This window comes from Oryctolagus cuniculus, chromosome 1 (genome assembly GCF_051225735.1).
Source record: "Oryctolagus cuniculus isolate XC-2025 breed Fujian yellow rabbit chromosome 1, ASM5122573v1, whole genome shotgun sequence".
In the NCBI taxonomy this organism is placed as follows: domain Eukaryota; kingdom Metazoa; phylum Chordata; class Mammalia; order Lagomorpha; family Leporidae; genus Oryctolagus; species Oryctolagus cuniculus.
In genome coordinates this window covers 64537379-64555946 of record NC_142867.1, presented here as the reverse complement: position 1 = coordinate 64555946, position 18568 = coordinate 64537379, and the positions used below count along the sequence as shown (strand labels likewise).

General features: G+C 54.4%; 1 protein-coding gene across 6 annotated transcripts in view; it reads left to right on the top strand.

Moving 5' to 3' along the window:
* The first annotated feature begins 1307 nt into the window (after positions 1-1307).
* Positions 1308-18568, top strand: part of FCHSD2 (FCH and double SH3 domains 2) — a 314783-nt gene continuing 297522 nt past the window's right edge. For 3 of the 6 annotated variants that reach the window (XM_002708714.6, XM_017344834.4, XM_089330425.1), the window contains exon 1: positions 16634-17056. In XM_002708714.6, the coding sequence (XP_002708760.1) occupies positions 17036-17056 (21 nt within the window). In that variant the 5' untranslated portion in view covers positions 16634-17035. Of the gene's footprint in view, positions 1489-15314; positions 15442-16633; positions 17057-18568 lie in introns of those variants that run through there. The other 3 variants (XM_089330417.1, XM_089330431.1, XM_089330442.1) reach the window with 3 other exon arrangements.

The following is an 18568-nucleotide window of genomic DNA, read 5'->3' as shown; positions in this document are numbered from 1 at the left end:
CAATTTGCCTCTTCCTTCCCTGGCCTTGCAGAAGCTTCCGGAGCCTCTGATGCTCTCCAGTCCTGTCCGTCTCTCTTTCTCCCCACGTCTTCACTGTGTGCTCATTGCCTCTCCGTGCGTCCATCCCCCCCACCAGGCTGGAGGTGCCTCCCTCAAGGCCAGTAGCGTCTGGGCCCAGCTCAGAATCTCGACAGATAAAGTGCCTGGGAGGGTTTGTTGATTGACAGAGCGAGTGGACAAAGCCTGGGGGAAAGGCAAGGGGTGGTGCAGAAGTCAGGGGTATAAGTTGGAGAGGCATTGGTTGACAGGGTGCATTCTGGAGGTGGGACTAGCCGGAGCTGCTTGCGGAGTTCATCCTACAAGATCCTAGGAGGGCGTCTCCTTCCCTGGGCAGCCTGGTCACTCCCGCCCCTGGCACACCGCACACCCCACTGCGGGACTTCTTTCCATGTCTGACTCTCCAGACAGGACCCTGTTGGATCTCACAGCACCAGGCACAGGCGCTGGTGCGAGTCCAGGAGAGGAGGTGGAGAGAAGGCATAGACAGAGGAAGGGATTTCTGACTCCACCTTGGGGTTGAACTGCCTGCTTTTCCATGCCTCCCTCCTGGCCCTGGGGATGATAATGAACATCAGCAGGAGGAACGCGGAAGGGCAAGCTGCTGTCTCCCACCCAGAAGCGTCCGAGCACAAGTGGGTTCAACGTGAGCTGGTAGGAAGGACCGAGAAAGAGCTGCAGGAAGAGGCTCCTGGCCCCGAGCTGTGTGCTCTGCCCTTCCCTCCCCGCTGACAGAGGGCTGCAGAAAACAGACCGGAAAGCACACAAGGCCTCTGGGACTCAAAAGGTGTCCCCCCACCAGTCCTTAATGGGACCCCGTTTACTCCATTTGTGCTTTCGCTTTACACTGTGAAGCCCTTGGTGAGCTGGTCGTGAGCAGTGTAGAAGTTAATTGGCAGCCCGTGTGGGTTAGAAGTTGCTGCTGTGCTCCGGGAGGCAGCAAGTACTCACCAAGGTAGGGGAGAGGGGGCTCCTGCTGGGCTGGGAGAGGGGAGGCAGAAAAAGAAAACAAGATCACACAGGCAGACGCACTCAGAGCACAAGAGACTGGGACCTGTTAGTTTAGGATTGGTCCTCCCCACAAGTAAAGCCCCTGGGTAATCCCTGCATTTCAGCTCTAGACAAGCCCCTTTCTGGGCCTTGGTCCCTCAGCTGGGAAATGGACAGGTTCCATCAAAGGCTCAGAGGGCCTGTGGTTCCCCAGGGGTCTCCTTAAGTGACACTTTTCTGTCCCTGGTCGTATAGGTCAAATGACGTTTCTTCAAGGTCAAGACCCAGTCTCCAGGGTTTTTGGATATTCAATTTTTCTTCCTCAAGCCCCCAAGGGTGCAGCCTGTCCTGATGGCACCAAGGCTGAGAGCTGAGCCCCTGAGAAGAAGCAACACTCTCGGGGAGCTGTGGCCTAGGGTCTGCTCGCTGCCTGCGGAAGAGGTGAGGAGGAAGCCTGGCTGTGGGTGAAACGGAAGTGTCTGAGCTCTGACAGTTGCCGTCTGCGTGGTCTCTGCCACTAGGAGGGAAGTAAAACTGTCCAGGCACCTGGCAGCTTCCAGCTGAAAGCCCATGGGATAGCAACAGGCAAGGCCTGGTGCACAGCCCTGGCCCAGGTTAGGGGCCGGCCTTGGAGAGCAGGTGGCCCAAGGGTCCAAGGGGAGGGGGAAAGGAAAAAGCCCTGAGGCTGGCTCATGACCTTGGCAAATCTCAGTGCCTCCTTGGCTGGTTTCCCATGTACTACAATGGAGTTTGGGCTAAATTTGCTCATGGAATAATGATTTCTAGAATGGTGGGCACTGTGATTCCAAGACAGTTTGGGAACTGGCCTGTTGCCCTGCTGGCAAGGGATGCGCAGCCTGGTGGGAGGTAGTTAGGGCATTGTGCTATAACCATGACTGTCAGTGTCTGTACAGGTGCCGAAAAACTCTGCACATAGAGCATTTAACCCAGCCTGGGGACTCACAGGGAGCTCCACAGAAGGCTAAATGACTCGGCCACGGTCACATAGCTAATAAGTAGGACAGCTAGGTCCAGAATCTTTTCTTTTCTTTTTTAAGATTTATTTATTGGGGCCAGCGCTGTGGCATAATAGATTAAGCATCTGCCTATGGCACTGGTTTGAGTCCTGGCTGCTCTACTTCCAATCCAGCTCCCTGCTGATGGCCTAGGAAAACAGTAGAAGATGGCCTAAGTGCTTGGGCCCCTGCATCCACATGGGAGACCTGGAAGAAGTTCCTGGCTCCTGGCTTTGGATCGGCCTAGTTCTGGCCATTGCAGCCATTTGGAAAGTGAAGCAGCATATGGAATACCTCTCTCTCTCTCTGTGTCTCTCCATCTCTCTGTCTGTTACTCTGCCTTGCAAGTAAATAAATAAATCTTCAAAAAAAAGATTATTTATTTGAAAGGCAGAGTTACAAAGAAAGAAGGACACACACACACACACACACACTCACATACAGAGAGAGAGAGAGAGAGAGAGAGAGAGACCTTCCGTTTGCTGGTTCACTCCCCAAATGGCTGCAACATCTGGGGCTGGACCAGGCTGAAGCCAGGAGTCAGGAGTTTCTTCCCAGTCTCCCATGTGGGTACAAGGGCCCATGGATAAGGGCCATTTTCTGATGCCTTCCCAGGTGCATCAGCAAGGAGCTGGATTGGAAGTGGAGCAGCCAGGACTTGAACCAGCGCCCATATGGGATGCGCTGCAGGTGGTGACTTATCCTGCTATGCCACAGCACTGGTTCCTAAGTCCAGGGTATTGAAAGGAAGGGGCAGTCAGAAAAGGACATGGCTGGGGCAAGGCATGCCAAGCAACGCCCACCTACTACACTGGGGGCCTTTCCCAGTCCCAGCTTCTCTGCTTCCTGCCCAACTTCCTGCTAATACACACTCTGGGAGGCAGCCAGTGATGACTTAAGTACTTGGCTGGGAGACCTGGCTTGAGTTCCTGACTCTCAGCTTTAGCCTAGCCCAGCCTTGGCTATTGCGGGCATTTGTGGAGTGAACCAATGGGTGGAAGCTCTCTGTGTTTCTCTATGAGTCTCATTCTCTCTCTCACTCAGACTTTCAAATAAAATGAAAATAAATTTTTAAAAAAATCAAGAGAAGGACATAGCTAAGGAGAAGTCTAGAAATCTGGTCAGCTTATGCTTAGTTCTGTCATCCAGATTGGAACCCGCTTATGGAGACCCAAGAGTGGGAGGATTAATTATCAGGTGGAGAAAAGGGGGAAAGGAGTTGAAAGCAGAGGGAACAGTACAGTCAGAAGTGTGAAGTTGCTAAAACAACCTGCAAAATTCTTTTTTTTTTTTTTTTTTTGACAGGCAGAGTGGACAGCGAGAGAGAGAGAGACAGAGAGAAAGGTCTTCCTTTTGCCGTTGGTTCACCCTCCAATGGCCGTTGTGGCTGGTGCGCTGCGGCCGGCGCACCACGCTGATCCGATGGCAGGAGCCAGGTGCTTATCCTGGTCTGCCATGGGGTGCAGGGCCCAAGCACTTGGGCCATCCTCCACTGCACTCCCTGGCCACAGCAGAGAGCTGGCCTGGAAGAGGGGCAACTGGGACAGAATCTAGCGCCCCGACCAGGACTAGAACCTGGTGTGCCGGCACTGCAAGGCGGAGGATTAGCCTAGTGAGCCGTGGCGCCGGCAAACCTGCAAAATTCTTGGAAAGTGTGTATGTGTGTGCACGCGTGTGCGCCCATGCTTGTGTGTGGTGTGTGTTTGGAACAAACGGTGCTTTAAATGGTGGGGCCAAGGGATGAAGTTGAGCAGGCTGCCTGGATTCACGCAGTGAGGGATTTTCAAATTCATGTTAAAAACCTGGGGCAAGGGGTGGGTATTTGGCTGAGCTGTTAAGTTGCTGGTTTATGGTCTCAAGCCCCATCTTGAAGTTCCTGGGTTTCATATCCGGCTTGTCTGCTGACTCCAGCTTTCAGCTAATGCAAATCCTAGAAGGCAGTGGTACTGGCCCAAGTAATTGGGTTCCTGCCCCTACCCCCATGGGTGACCTGGATTGAGTTCCCATCTCTTTGGCCTGATCCAACCCAAGTCATTGTGGGCATCTGGGGAGTGAACCAATGGATGGGAGCTCTCTCTTTCTGTCTCTCAAATGAAGTTTTTTTTTTTTTTAAGTTTGGGGTTAATTTGGAGGGTAGTGGGGAGCCTTAAAAGGTTCTTGAGGGGCCAGCACTGTGGCGTAGCAGGTAAAGCCGCCACCTGCAGTGCTGGCATCCCATATGGGCACCAGTTCTAGTCCCAGCTGTTCCACTTCCGATCCAGCTCTCTGCTATGGCCTGGGTAAGCAGTGGAAGATGGCCCAAGTCCTTGGGCCCCTGTACCTGCATGGGGAACCCAGAGGGAGCACCTGGCTCCTGGGTTTGGATCTCTCTGCTTCTGCCTTTTTATAACTCTGCCTTTCAAATAGATAAATAAATCTTTAAAAATTGATTGATCTAACTTACTTTAAAAAAAAAAAAAGTTCTTGAGCAGAGCGGTATCTGGCTTGCTCTGGTGGCTAGGAGGGCAGGGGACAGGAGTACAGGGATGAGGACTGGCATAATGACTACAAAGAGGCAGTGGTGGAGGATTGAGGGTACCAGGTGAGTGACAGACCCAGCCTTTGTCAAGAAACTGAAACTTTTCAGAAGCCTACAGGAGGTGAAATGAGAATCGAAACATGGAGCCTGCTGTGGCTGAGGTGTGGTTAGCAAGGGAAGTGAAAGGGTTGGGGTGACTGACAGCCCATCCTTGGCGGAGGGGGCAGTTTGTGGCGGGTGCTGGGCCTGTCCTGGAGTTGGAATCCTGTCCAAGATGCTCCAAGGAGACCAAGCAGCATTTGGAACCAAGTTCTGCCTGTGCCCTGGCCCTCTGCCAAGGCTTTGCTCAATCCTTTCTCCTGAGAGAAGCCTTCTCCTACTTACCCACCACTGCCTTCCCATGACCCATGGCTCCTGCCAAAGCCCTGCCATGGCCTCCAGAGCCTGCCCTGAGTGGCACATTTTCCTTGGCTGCTCCTGCAGCCTGAGCAGCAGTTATGAGCATGTCCTGCCTTGAGGCGTGTTTTGTTCTGTGGTCTTGGTTCACCACGTCAGCCACTGTTACCCTCCTGCAGGTGCCCAGTCTCCTCTGATTCTGCTCACAATAATAGTTCTTTGGCAGTGACAGGAAAGTCAGAAGCAGACTCTGGAGCCCCCAAGGAAGTTGGCGTTATCTATGCTTGTCCCAAAGCGGGGACAGGAATTGGGGTGATTGGCTCTTTGTTCTGGGGAAAGTCTTGACCGGATTCTCAAAGGCAGATGAGGTGGATAGTCCTGTATTAGTCAGGGGACCAGCAGGAAGCATTTCAGCCCTAAAGTTTCAAAGGAGAGACTGTATTTTTAATGTTTTAATGGATTAATTAAAATTATTTATTTATTTATATTTATTTGGAAGGCAGAGAGAGAGAGAGAGAGAGAGAGAGAGAAGGAGGAGGAGGAGGAGAGAGAGAGGGAGAAATAGAGAGACAGGCAGAGAGAGATCTTCCAGCCTCTGGTTCATTCCACAAATGCTTGCAAAAGCCAGGGCTGGGCCGATCTGAAGCCTGTAGCCTGGAACTCAATTTGAGTTTCCCACATGGGTGGCAGGGGTCCAAGTGTTTGGGTCCTCACTTGCTGCCTCCCAGGGTGTGCATTAGCAGGAAGCTGGACTGTGGAGTGGAGATGGGACCTGGACCCGACATTCTAATATGGGGTGACAAGTGTCCCAAGAGGCATCTTAACTGCTGCACCAAACTCTATTTATTTGAAAGGTGAAGAGAGAGGCAGAAAGGCAGAGAGAGAGAGAGAGAGAGAGAGAGAGAGAGAGAGAAAGATCTTCCATCTGCTGATTCACTCCCCAAATTCCAGCCCATAATAGTCGGAGCTGGGCAAGACTAGAACCAGGAGCCTGGAAGTCAGTCCAGGTCTCTCACATGGGTAACGGGACCCAGCTACTTGAATCACCACCTGTTGCTACCCAGGCTGAGCATTAGCAGAAAGCTGGACTCAGGAGCAGAGCTGGGACTTTAACCCAGGCACTCTGGCATGGGATGCGGGTATTCTAAGTAGTAGCTTAACCTCTATGCCAAATGCTTGCCCCCATATGAATTGACTTTAATGAAAGAACTGCTGCCCTGAAATATGGGTATGTGAAGGGAACAAACCAAAAGATGGTGAGGCACTCACCTAGGGCTGGCAATAGTGGGAAACTTTGGCCCCTAGGACAGAAGCAGGAATCACGGTCCCAGAACCACATAAGGCAGGGCTGCTTGTTGAGAGCTGTGATCCAGGAGGGTGCAGGGGAGAGATACCCCAACCTCTCTCTCCCTCCTCTTCTACTCTCCTTATTGTCTGAACCCAAGTGGAAGCCAGTTGGCATGAGAGCCTGGTGATGTGCTTCCAGGGGCATAGGGCAGGGCCTGCGTCAGGGTGCAGAGACTAACCAGGTCCAGATGTGCCTGATAGATCATCACCTGGTCGTTGCCCATGGCCTCCATCTAGCCACTTGTCTGTGATCAATGCTGGCTTGCAGAAGAAGCTGCCCCACAGAGAAAAGGTGATGTTTTACCTTCACATACACTCCAACTCTATCTAGAAAGCACTCTCTGGTCTTGATGATCACAGAAACAAAGCACAACCAAGCCACATGCGCGTCAAGGGTAACTATCCCAACATCCACAATGATTGAGCCAGAAAGGGGCCAAGCTGTGCCGAGGGTAAATCAGGGCCACGGCGGAACCCAGTGGAACCCAGTGGAGGGGAGATGTGGTGAGAAGGGGTTGGAGAGGTGTGCAATACGCCCATTGTGCAGTCAAGACCTTGTGGCTAGAAAACAGCTAGGCTAAACGCCAAGCAAGTCAGTCTGTCTTAGAACCTGATCCAAGCTCTTAACCAGGGCTTCCAACCGAGTGCACAGAGGAAAGGCACTGGAGTTACTGCATCTAGCCCATGGTGTCCTATCCTTCAGAACCACCCCATCCTCACCCTGTGGACCACTCACTCACAAACTGTCCCCTGGGAGAGGCAGCAGTGAGGTCAGGGGTGTAGCAGGTGAGGACAGAGCGCTGAATGTGAGCCATCAGACAGGCCCTCCCATGGGCTCGCTGGACTGGGCTGCTCTCCCGAGACCCAGCTGCCCCACGCTGGGTCTTTAGGCCTTCAGACCTACCCTTACATCCAGAGTACCTGCTGGGTGCCACCTCTGTCCTAGGTGCTGGGGACCCGGAAGTCTTTGGGGACAAGGGTGAGGTTATCAATACATGTGCCAAGTACAGAGTGTGATAAACACTGTGAAGAAGTATTGCAGTCTACCTTTGCAGGCTCATTTCCCAGAAGTCGCCACTCAGAGCAGTTGCCCATGCGTGGAGATGGTTCTCACTGTTCTGCTCCTGGGAGAGCCCACCTCCCAGGTGTCAAGGCCCACATCCCACGCAGGTGGCCTCGGTCCCTCACTTGGAGCTACCATAGCACATGCTCCTGTGGTTTGGAATTTCTCACTCAGACTCAAACAACCTAAGAATATTCTAGATATTTTCTCCCCATCTACTTTAAGGGCAACTTTCCCATCTCCCCTCCAGGGGCACTACAGGTATAGTACTCAATCGTTCAATTCATGCAGCAGCCCGGTTGACTGAGGCAGGGCTGGCCAAGGCCGGTAGTTGTGGTGGAGCCGTTGACCTCTGAACACGGGAGCAGGACCATTTGGGTTCACATCCTATTGCATCCTGTTGCTCACTAGTGTGTGACCCCAGGTGAGCTACTTTCCCATGGAGGCTATGAGAATCAATGGGTTAACACATCAAAGCCTTTGGAGCTGAGCCTTAGTAACCCCTGAACATTTAAAAGATGTTAGCTGTTATTATTACAGCTCTTGTGAGGAGGCAGCCAGATGTGTTTGTAAACACCTCCTCCCATCCAGGCAAAGCTGGTACAGACACACACACACTGGCTCAGCACAGCTGCACTTGGGAATGGGGGAGGGGTGGGGCAGGGACCAGAACACCATTTGAGAGATGGGCAGAGGCTCACAGAAATCAGCGGCATTCATTCATTTAATGAACATTCACTGAGCAATCTCCACATGTCAGGCACAGCCTCTCCTCCTCGCACCTCCTGCTGGGGGTAGGGGAAGGCTGGGTGTTGTATTTTTTTTTATTAAAAACATTTAAAATATTTTATTTTATTTACCGATTTGAAAGGCAGAGCGAAAGAGAGAGAAAATTTCCAGGGGCTGGTGCTGTGGTGTAGTGGGTAAAGCTGCTGCCTGCAGTGCCGGCATCCCATATGGGCATCGGTTCAAGTGCCACTGCTCCACTTCAGATCCAGCTCTCTGCTGTGGCCTGGGAAAGCAGTGGAAGATGGCCCAAGTCCTTGGACCCCTGCACCCATGTGGGAGACCCGGAAGAAGCTCCTGGCTCCTGGCACAGCTCCGGCCGTTGCGGCCATCTGGGGAGTGAACCAGCAGATTGTCCCTGACTCTCTGTAACTCTGCCTTTCAAATAAGTAAATAAATCTTTCAAAAAAGAAAAAAATTTCCATCCACTGGTTCACACCACAGATGCTTGCAAAAACCTGGGCTGGGCTAGGCCAGGCCAAATTCAGGAGCCTGGAGCCTACTCCTAGCCTCCATGTGGGTGGCACAGAGCCTCCCAGGAGTGAGTACATTAGCAGGAAGCTGGAACTGGAAACAGAACCAGGCCTCCAAAACAGAGGGACTTCACAGGGGATGTGGGCGTCCTAAGCTGTGACTTAACTGTTTGGCCAAACACCTGCCCTGGGGACTTTAAACAAGACCCCTCTGGCGATCCTTGGCTTGGGCAATTTTGAGAAAATGCTTGGATTCTAAGACACGAGGACAAGCATCTCGCCACGCTCCAGGTTTGGGCCCGATTGCATGGCAGACACGTTGTGGTGCAGATACTACGTCCTGGTGTCAGGCTAGCATAGCAGCTAATAGCACGGCTAGAGCCTGGTTAACTGGGTACCAGTCTCAGATTACCACTTCCTGGCCTAAGGACCTGAGAACTGAGTTGCTTATTTGAGTGCTTGCAGCAGTGCTATTGTAAGGCATTCCCCATGGCTGTTGATGCTCCCCGATAGACAGGCAGCAGCCGGAAGGCGGGTGCTGGCTCTGAATCTCCTCACCCCGGGGCTGGCTCTGTCCCCACGGTGGCGGCATCTGCTTCTTTAGGGAGACTCGCCACCTGCTCCTTTCTGCTGGAACGGCTTTCCAGAGCCAGGGAATTCCCTCCCCTGGAGACCGACAGCAGCTCCCAGCATTCAGATGCCACATGCTCTGCCCACGGGGGCGGCGTAGTGAGAATCAGATCGCATTGCGGGGCCACGCTGCACCAGGAAGACAGGCGAGCCTAGGAGCTGAGGGTGCCCGCCTGAGAACGCTGAAAATGAGAGGGGAAGCGCAGACCCCGGGGGGCTGCTGCTCTCTGCATCTGGGTCCGCTTTGGCTGCGGGGGTGGGGGGTGCTGCCGGCAGGACGGGCCTGTGCCCAGGGAGGAGAGGTACAATGCCAGGGCGCCTGCCAGCCCTGCTGGACGCTCATTTTGGCCCAGTGCCCTCCAGCAGGGAGCAGGGAGGCGTGTTTTGTTTAGGTATTCACGGGCAAGCTGTGGGAAAAAAGGCAGGCAGGCTTCCTAAGCTAAGCGGGGCTGCTCCCCTCACAGGTCAGTTCACTATCCTGCTGCCCGCCCCCACAACTCCATCTCCTTCCCTTTGTCCCTCCTGACCCTCTTCCCCTAGCTCCGCCTGGTGGGTCCTCGGCTCCCAGACAAGTAGCATCCTACCTTCCAGGCTGGGCCTTGGAGAAAGCCCCTGGTGGAACCCTGGTGTCACAGATGAGGACTCTGAGGCCAAGGGAGAGGCAGGGACTTCCCAGGTGAGTCCAGGGCAGAACTGAGACTGCAGTCAGGTTCAGCCTCCCACCATGGGAATTCCTCTTTTTTGTGTGTTTTATTATTTATTTATTTATTTATTTTGGTTTACAAACAAAACCAGAACAAATGAGGGGAAATGAAGGCACACAAACGGAGCTCACAGTTGCAGGCCGGCCTAGCAGCAGCATGCTACATAAACATTCCCACTGTGTTCCTACCACCAGCCCTGCAAAGAACCGAAGTCCCCCCCACCCCCAACCCCCTTTACCTTCAGGGGAACCAGGCTGCACGGCCTGTCTCAAGGCCTGAGCAAGAAGCCCAGGCAAGGCAGAAGAAGCAGCCCCCTCAGCCAGGGGTGCCTAACCCCCGCCTCCTGCACCTACCCCTCTACGCAATCCTGACGCTTTCTGCCATTGGTGACTAGCTTCCAGAGCTGTCACCACAGTGCAGCTCCCCACTGAGGGCTCCTGTTGGCATCCCACATGTGCAGTCAGGGGCCCTCCCTGATGCATCCTGACTAGGAGCCGTTTGCTTATATGGCACCTTGGTCCTGTGTGGATCACACAACCCCCATCCCCTACCCCGGAGGACAACAGCACAGATTTTGTTATTTATATTTTACAGATGTGCACAAACAGGTTGACAGGACATCGAAGTGTCAGTGGTTACACTTAGTGAGGGCCTGACAAAGATAGGATTGGAACTTTGGTCTGCTGCCTCCTGACATTACAACCATGCCTGCCAGCTCCCACATGGCTCTGGGATTCACTGCTTATCCTCCTACCCCTTAAGTTGCAATACTTCCTGGCAGGAGCACCAGTTCACTGGAAATTTTCCCGCCCTAGTGCTAGGATCAGGGTCCCTGTGACTCTCCGGGGCTTGCATGTCGCACAGTCACGCCGTAAACTTTGGTCGAGACTGGGAGCCTGGGTGAGTCTCACCCCAGAGAGGTGTTCATGACTAAGCAGAGTGAGGGACTTGTTGAGTGACATTGAATGGAATCCAAGGCTTAGTTCTACCCTAAGCTCACCTTGTGAGCTAGGGAGAGCCTCTGCCCTCGTCTGAAGCCACAGGGCAGTCTCGAAGCCTCAACACACTGGGATCAGATTCTCTGTCTGTCTTGCCAGCTGACTAGTGGAGGAGACAGGCAGCCTCCCACGCCAGTCTGACTGGAGTGCTAATGCGATCAGCTCAGGAGGACTAAGGATGGGTGGTGGGGGACGGGAAGGAGGTGAACGGGGCGGGGTCCCCAGGCTGCGCTGTCTGCAGCAGCAAGCCCAGCTGGGCTAGGTGCAGCTCAGGCAGGGAGGGGCTGGCATCTGGGTGTACTGCTAAGCATTCCTCAGAAATCTGTGCCAATGTGGGTGGGTGGTAGCAGAAAGAAAGAGGAGTAATGAGGGCCATGGACCCCAGTAGTGGGAAGTACCCTGGCACAATGGGCAGGCAGACAGGTGGGCCACCTTCTCTGGGGAGAGCATTGGATGCGGTATCAATGTGTACTGGGTGCCTGTTATGTTCTAGCCTGGGATGACCTGGAATGCTACTTGTATTCTAGGCACGTTGCCTCCCTGCAGTTTCTCCAGGGAGCCCTGTGGAATATTGGAATAGCTGGTCTTGCAATGCCCACTCAGATACCTGCTCCAGGCCAGCTTTTGATCCTGTCTCTGACTTGGCCTTAGAATCACATTCCTTCTGGGAGACTGCAGTGCAGCAGGCAGCATGCTGGCTGGTGGGAGAGCACAGCTTCAGAGTCCGAGGGAGCCAGGCCTGGCTCTCCTGAACCAGTTGTGTGACCTTGTGTAGCTGTGTTCACTTTTGAGTCTTGGGCTGTGAAATCTGTGAAATGGACTGAACACCTATCATGAAGGTTGGAAACGATATAAATGACATGCCTAGTTCAATGCTTGGAACATGGAAGAGGCAAAATAAATGGTAGCTGGGCTGGCGCCGCGGCTCACTAGGCTAATCCTCCGCCTTGCGGCGCTGGCACACCGGGTTCTAGTCGTGGTCGGGGCGCCGGATTCTGTCCTGGTTGCCCCTCTTCCAGGCCAGCTCTCTGCTGTGGCCCGGGAGTGCAGTGGAGGATGGCCCAAGTACTTGGGCCCTGCACCCCATGGGAGACCAGGATAAGCACCTGGCTCCTGCCATCGGATCAGCGTGGTGCGCCGGCCGCAGCGCGCCAGCTGCGGCGGCCATTGGAGGGTGAACCAACGGCAAAGGAAGACCTTTCTCTCTGTCTCTCTCTCTCTCACTGTCCACTCTGCCTGTCAAAAAAATAAAAATAAAAAAAAATGGTAGCTATTATTAATTTCTTTTCACAGTAGGAGTCCCACCTGTGGCCTCTTTGATGGCAGAGAGCCAGAACCTGCTTGCACAGCTCCAGGGGTGGGGAGCTCACTCTCTCCCCTGCTCCCTCCAGGGGCAGCTCTGCCTGGAAAGTTCCTTCCTGAGACCCAGCTGCAGCCTGTTCCAGTTCTGTCTCTGGGGCCACAGTGCATGCTGCTCTGCAAAATGTCTCCCCAAGAATCTCCAGAGATCTTTCTGGTAACACAGTGCTTGTCCGCATGGCAGGAGCAAGGCCTGGAGTCCCCACCCTTGTTCAAAGCGGTATATTTTAAGCCAGGCTTACGTAAGTCACAGACATCCCTCTCCTGCCCTGTGAAGTTTGGAACATACAGATTGTATCTTTCTGAGTCTGCTTTGTTCCTGAGTGAGCCCTCAAGTCCTCTGAATATTCTTCACAGAGAAACAATCCTCAGGAAAACTGAGTTCTGGCCCCAAATCCATCACTTTAGGGTAAGTCACATCTCCTCAGTGAGCCTTCAATTCCTTAAGTGTAGAATTCAAGAAAATAATACTATTCTGTAGGCTTCTAATGAGGATTAGCTCAGAAAAGTAATGGGAAAGCTTACGGTTGGAAAGAGGCACTAGGAAATATTAACATAAATTTTAAAAAATTATGTTTCTTTTTTGACAAAGCAGTAAATAGGTAAGCCCATCTGGTGCTGTCTTTAGCTTTTTTTTTTTTTTTAAGATTTATTTATTTATTTGAAAGACAGTTACATACAGAGAATGTTGCATCCACTCATTCATTGAAACAGAATGTTACAGAGCCTAGCCGCAGTCACATGCTAAGATTTTATTTGAGAGGCAAAGCAACTGATCGGGACCAACAGCCCTTACCAGAGTACGGCCCCCAACAGCAAGTTACACAGTGTTTTATAGAATTCTGTCCACTAGGGCTCACAATTTTGAAACTTTGTGTCATGTAGTTACCAGGCCCAGGATGTAGTTGTAAAGTGAACGAGGTGAGGCACATTTTTCTAATCTTAGGCAGAAAACTGGGCTGGGCCTTTTCTCGGTTCTTGGAATTGGCCCCAAACTTCAGTCCCTGGAACTGGCTCCACACAGTTTTACAAGGTAGCTCATAAGCAAGCAAGCAAGCAAGACTGATCTTTACAGAAGCGGGAAATCATGCAGTTAGCTTTTAGCCACACTTACTCCATTTTGATTTCATCTCTACAAGAGGAGAGACAGAGAGATCCTCCATCCATTGGGTCACTCTCCAAATGGCTGGAGCTGGGCCATTCCAAAGCCAGGAGCCAGGAGCTTCTTCTGGGTCTTCCACATGGGTGCAGGGGCCCAAGCACTTGGGCCATCTTCTGTGCCCTTACCTCTTTCTACCACCTGGGAATCATTCCAGAGTCAGTGCCACCCCTGACTTCAGAATGACAGCAAATCAGGTGGAGGATGCCCTTCTGAATTTATAAAATTAAGCCCCAGGGTTTCACTTTTTCTGGGTGGACCCTAACAAGTTAGCTTAACAAGTAAGGCTCATTCACTCACCTTACTTCGCAGATGGTACCTAGGCCCGGAAAAGGTCCAGCGTATCAGTGGGAGAGGCTGGACCCCAGGTCTGCCCACAATCAGCACTTTATCCTCCAGGGCTGACTTCCCCAGGGCGGGGGTGAAGGCACGAGAACCTCTGCTTCAGGGTAGTTGTATCCAGGACTAGGATTCAGCAAATCTCTGCTAAGCACCTTCCATGTGCAGGACACTGCATGTGGGCAGGTGCTGTGTTACCCTTCCGAATTTAGCCCAGTGTCACTCATGAAATGACTGGTTGGAAACTGAATCTCGGTTGCTTATCCCTTATCCCCAGAGCCTGGCCAAAGGCTCAGCAGAAAGCAGAACCTAAGCAATTTTTATTTGTTTATTTTTATTTTATTTAAAGGGAGAGAAATAGGGAAAGAGGAAGGGAGGTGGGGAGAGAGAGAGAGAGAGAGAGAGAGAATCATCCATCTGCTGGTTCACTCCCCAAATGCTTGGTCTAGGCCAGGAGGAATTCAGGAGCCCAGAACTCAATCCAGATCTCCCATTGTTAGTAAAAAGCACAGTCTTATCTGCGGTGTGATCTGTGCCCCAACACCATCCTAGGCTCTGCCACACACACCCCCCACCACGTGGCCCAACCACAGATGTCAGCTCGCTACTCCTGCTTCCCTGCCCACTGCTGGCAAAGGTTTAACAGGACCTGTTCCTGAACATGTGTTCTCTTGTTCTCTCTCTCTTATGTTCTCCTCTTCTCTTACCCCCCCTCCCATGACCTTCCCCCACCTGACAAAAAACCTTTCCTCTAACTCTGGCTTTTTGTGTGTTTTGTGGCGGCCTTACACCCATGTAGGTGGCAGGAACATAAATGCTTGAGCCCTTGAGCCTCCCAGGGTGTGGAGGCTTCCTTCTAGAAGGGAGCTGGATTGGAAATGAAGTAGCTGGGACTGCAACCCCAACATCTGGGGTGTGTGGATCCCCAGAGGAGACTGAGCGTGCTCTGCCACAGGTCAGCCCTTGTTCCATCAAGCCCCACAATTATTTCTTGGATGAATGATGAATCAATCAGCATTTATTTAGCACAAACAATGTTTATGGCTCTGCAGTAGGAAAAGTTCTATTTAATGGGAGCCTACAGGGGGGTATTATACCCCCATTTTGAAGTGAGGAAACAAAGGCTGAACTGATTAGCCCAAGGGTTCACAAAGAATTGTCGGAACTCAGACTAACTCACTGCCTCTGGCTCCTCAGGACTCTGAGCCCCCACCCAACTGTTTCCTTGCCCCAGGCCTTCCTGGGCTGACTCTGGAATGGCCTCAGGGGAATCAATAACAGCAGGACCGGTCTGCTAGTTGCTATAGAGTTCTGGACTAACCTGGCTCAGGCACAGTTCTGGGACTAAGAATTTAGGCTAACTCAATGTGAACAACCTGGTTCAAGTTCAGCGCTCCCCATTCCCAGGCACGTGACCACCAGGCAAGCTAACTTGGATCTCCCCAGGCCTCACTCACCTTCCTCTTTTGTCCAGCTGCATTTCTGAGAACGCTTGCTCAAGACCCAAACTGTGGAGTGATCCAGCTCATCTTCCACACAGCCCCCTGGCTCAGAGCAACTCCCTGGGCACAGAGAAGAAATATTTCCACTCTCCTAAGCACTCTAGGTGAGCGGATACCTCTGCCCACAGGCGGTTTCCACAGAACAGGAAGATGTGGGGGAGGGGGGGCGATCATGCCTTGAGGGTACTCTCAGGGGCATAAGAGGAAGCCAGCGCTCACCTCACCCCTTGGCCAGAACCAGCTAGCAAGGCAGAGTGGATAGCACCCAGAGGCCCTCACTCCCAGGCAGCCATTTCCTCCACGGCCCCTGCTGACTTTATCACTTGATCTCACAGTCCCGCACCTGCTTCTTCATAACCCTGAGGTTCTGCCCTGCTGGGTGATCTTCAGAAAGTCTCCACGGCTCTTTGCGGACGCGGCTCCCCAGCCGTGACAGGGGGCCTCTGCCCTTTGAGATCACGAGTCCGTGATCTGAAATGAAAGCTCTGTGGTAGAGAACATTTCCCCCTTTGCGGGGCGACTCTTTCCACCTCTCCCCACGCCGTAACGTCCCGGCTCCTGAGGCCAGTCGCAAAAGGATCTGACTATGCTTCCCCCAGCCCCACCCCTGCCTTAGTGCACATCTATCTGGCGGGGAGAGAAGGGTATTGAGGCACTGCGAGGAAGCAAAAAACGGAACTCCCCTATTGCCACAGGAATCCTACTCCTTCACCCCCGCCTCCGCGTTGCAAAAACTGCACTTCGATCATCCCTGCCCACCCTTCCCATACACACACAAACGCTGCCCAAGCAGAAGCCGGCGGGAGGCGGGGGCGGCCTGTGCGCGTGCGTCGGCGCAAGGCACTCTTCTGCCCACGCGCGCGCCCCCGAGCGGAGGCGCGCGCCGCGGCGGGCTGGCGGGAAAGCGCGCGGGAAGCCCCCGGCTGGCTCCCAGTGTGGGGGAGGGAGGGCAGGAGGCGTTTGGAAAGTGCCACCCTCGGAAAGACAGGGGGGAGGGTTCCGCGCTCCGCTTGCGCGTCTACCGCTGCCATCCGCCGGCCAGCCCGTTAGTCCCCCCTGTCCCTCGCCGCGATCCCGAGCCCCGCGCCGCCGCCTCGCTCTTTCCCTGTCTCCTGGCCCAGCCCCGCGAACCCGGCTCGGGACCGAGCGGTTCGCTCCGCCGCCGGAGCGGGGCGCTGCGCCGCGCGGCGGGGCCGGAAATTCCCGCGGCCGGAGTCGCGGAGCCCTAGCGGGGAGCGCGGCGCCGCCTTCCTCCTCCCCTCTTCCCCCGACCCGGCCGCGCCGCGCCGCCTGAGTGGGTGGGGTGGGGGCGCCGAGAGCGGCGGAGTCGCCGGCGGGGAGCGCGGACGCCGCGCCTGCTCCTCGGCAGCCCCGGGGCGAGCCGCGAGACCCGGGCGCCCCTGCTCGCGGGCCCCCGCCCCCTCGCGGTCTCCGCCTCCTTCGCTCACACACCCCCCGGGCCGCCCGGGCCGCAGGCCTTCCCGGCGCTCCTCCTCCTCTCTTCACACTCGTTCCGGCCGGGGTCCTGCTGCCGCCCGCCGGCTTTGCTCCCTGTGGGGCGAGTCTTTCTCAGGCGTTGCTTTCTCTCTCACACACACACGGTGCGCGCCCTCGCAGGCTGGGCCGCCCCCTCCTCTCCGGCCCTCCTCCTCCTCCCTGCTAACGCCGCCGTCGGGGGAGGATTGATGTCCCTTCATCATGCAGCCGCCGCCGAGGAAGGTAGGGAAGAGTGCAGCTGGGGCGGGGCGGGGTGGGGGGGGCTTCGGGGTTTTGAGGGGATGCGTCCGAGGAACGCGGCTGGGGAGACTGCTGCACCCCTCCCCCTTCACGCAAAGGGCCGTGGCCGCCCTCGCCCCGGCTTGTCACCCAGTTGCCCCCGGCTCCAAGCTGGGGGCGCGCGTGTGAGGTGTCTTTCCGATGGAGGGGCGGCCCGGGCTCGTCTCCTCCCCTGCGCTAGAGACCCTCAGACGTTTCACAAGAGTTTCGGGTGTGCATTGGTGTGTGTGTGTGTGCGCGCGCGCATGGCAGTGCTGCCCGCTGCAAAGAGCATTCTTGGGGCTGCACCGAGGGGAGGCAGGGGGGCCTCTGCAGATTTGCAGAGCCTTGTGTGTGATTGTTTAGTCTGCACCAGGTTCTTGGAGCCCTGCCCCTCCCGCTTGCACATTTGCGGGGGATTTGTTTCAAGCCTAGCCTTAAGGTTTGGCCTGCTTTTCCCACGGGGCGACTGAAAAGAAGTTGGAATAGTCACCGCCTACCGGGCCCCCCCAAGGGAAAACAAATTACGGATTGATGAATCTTGCTTCCCCCATCCCCCCATCCTGCCGCGCCCCCTGCCTCGGGGTGCGCGAAGCGTTGGTGCGGTCCCCAGGACAGCGGGAGCCGGGGAGCCGGGCCGTGCGTGGCGTGTGCGCTGCGATCGGGGCTTGCATGGCCAGGGTGGGAGTGACGAGGTGCTCCGGGCTTGTCAGCAGCTTCCCCACAGCGCCCTTCCCCAGCTTTCCCAGGGGCCGGGGCTGCGTCCTTGTCTTTTGAATTCTCCCGATGGATACTGGCTCCTTGGCACTGGGTGGAGGCGGCTGTGCTATCCACCCCTCGTGGGCAAACATTTGCCAAATGCCTAACTTACCCGTGTCTGCTTTCTTTTCTTTCTCTTTCTTAATCCGGGTTTCTCCAGTTAAGTGAGTCTTTTTCTTTGACACACGTACCCCCACCCTTCGGAGTATCCCAGCTCCCGGATTCCCGATCGGTCGGAACCTGGAACCCAGGGGTCCGGCCTGTCCGGCGAGGCTCTGGCCAGCTGGCATTTGCAGCTCGGGCAGTTTGAAGTGCAAGCCGAGGCTGGGCCCTGCTTGCCGGGCTAGTTGAAAAGCACTGCATATGCCGGAAGGTCACTTTTGCTTTCTCCTTTGTGAGAGATTGTGATTTGCTGCGCTGTTCGCAAGTGCAGGGCACCATCCTGAGACAGTATGCTTTCTCGCAGCCATCATGGAACAATTAATACAGTTGGTTCATGCATATTACTTCATGATTGTGTCAGTTTCAGTCATTAGGTGTTAGGCGTTATGCTTCCTCCTGCCATCTGCACTCTGCTTGCCACTCCTGATGGTTAATGCCTTTACCTCCTAGATGACAGGCCCTTTGAACATTCTTAAGAAGACCTCGATGAGAACTGAGCTCATGCTCAAAGTGGATTGACTGGCAGTTTATTAAGCACCTTTTGAACCTATAATT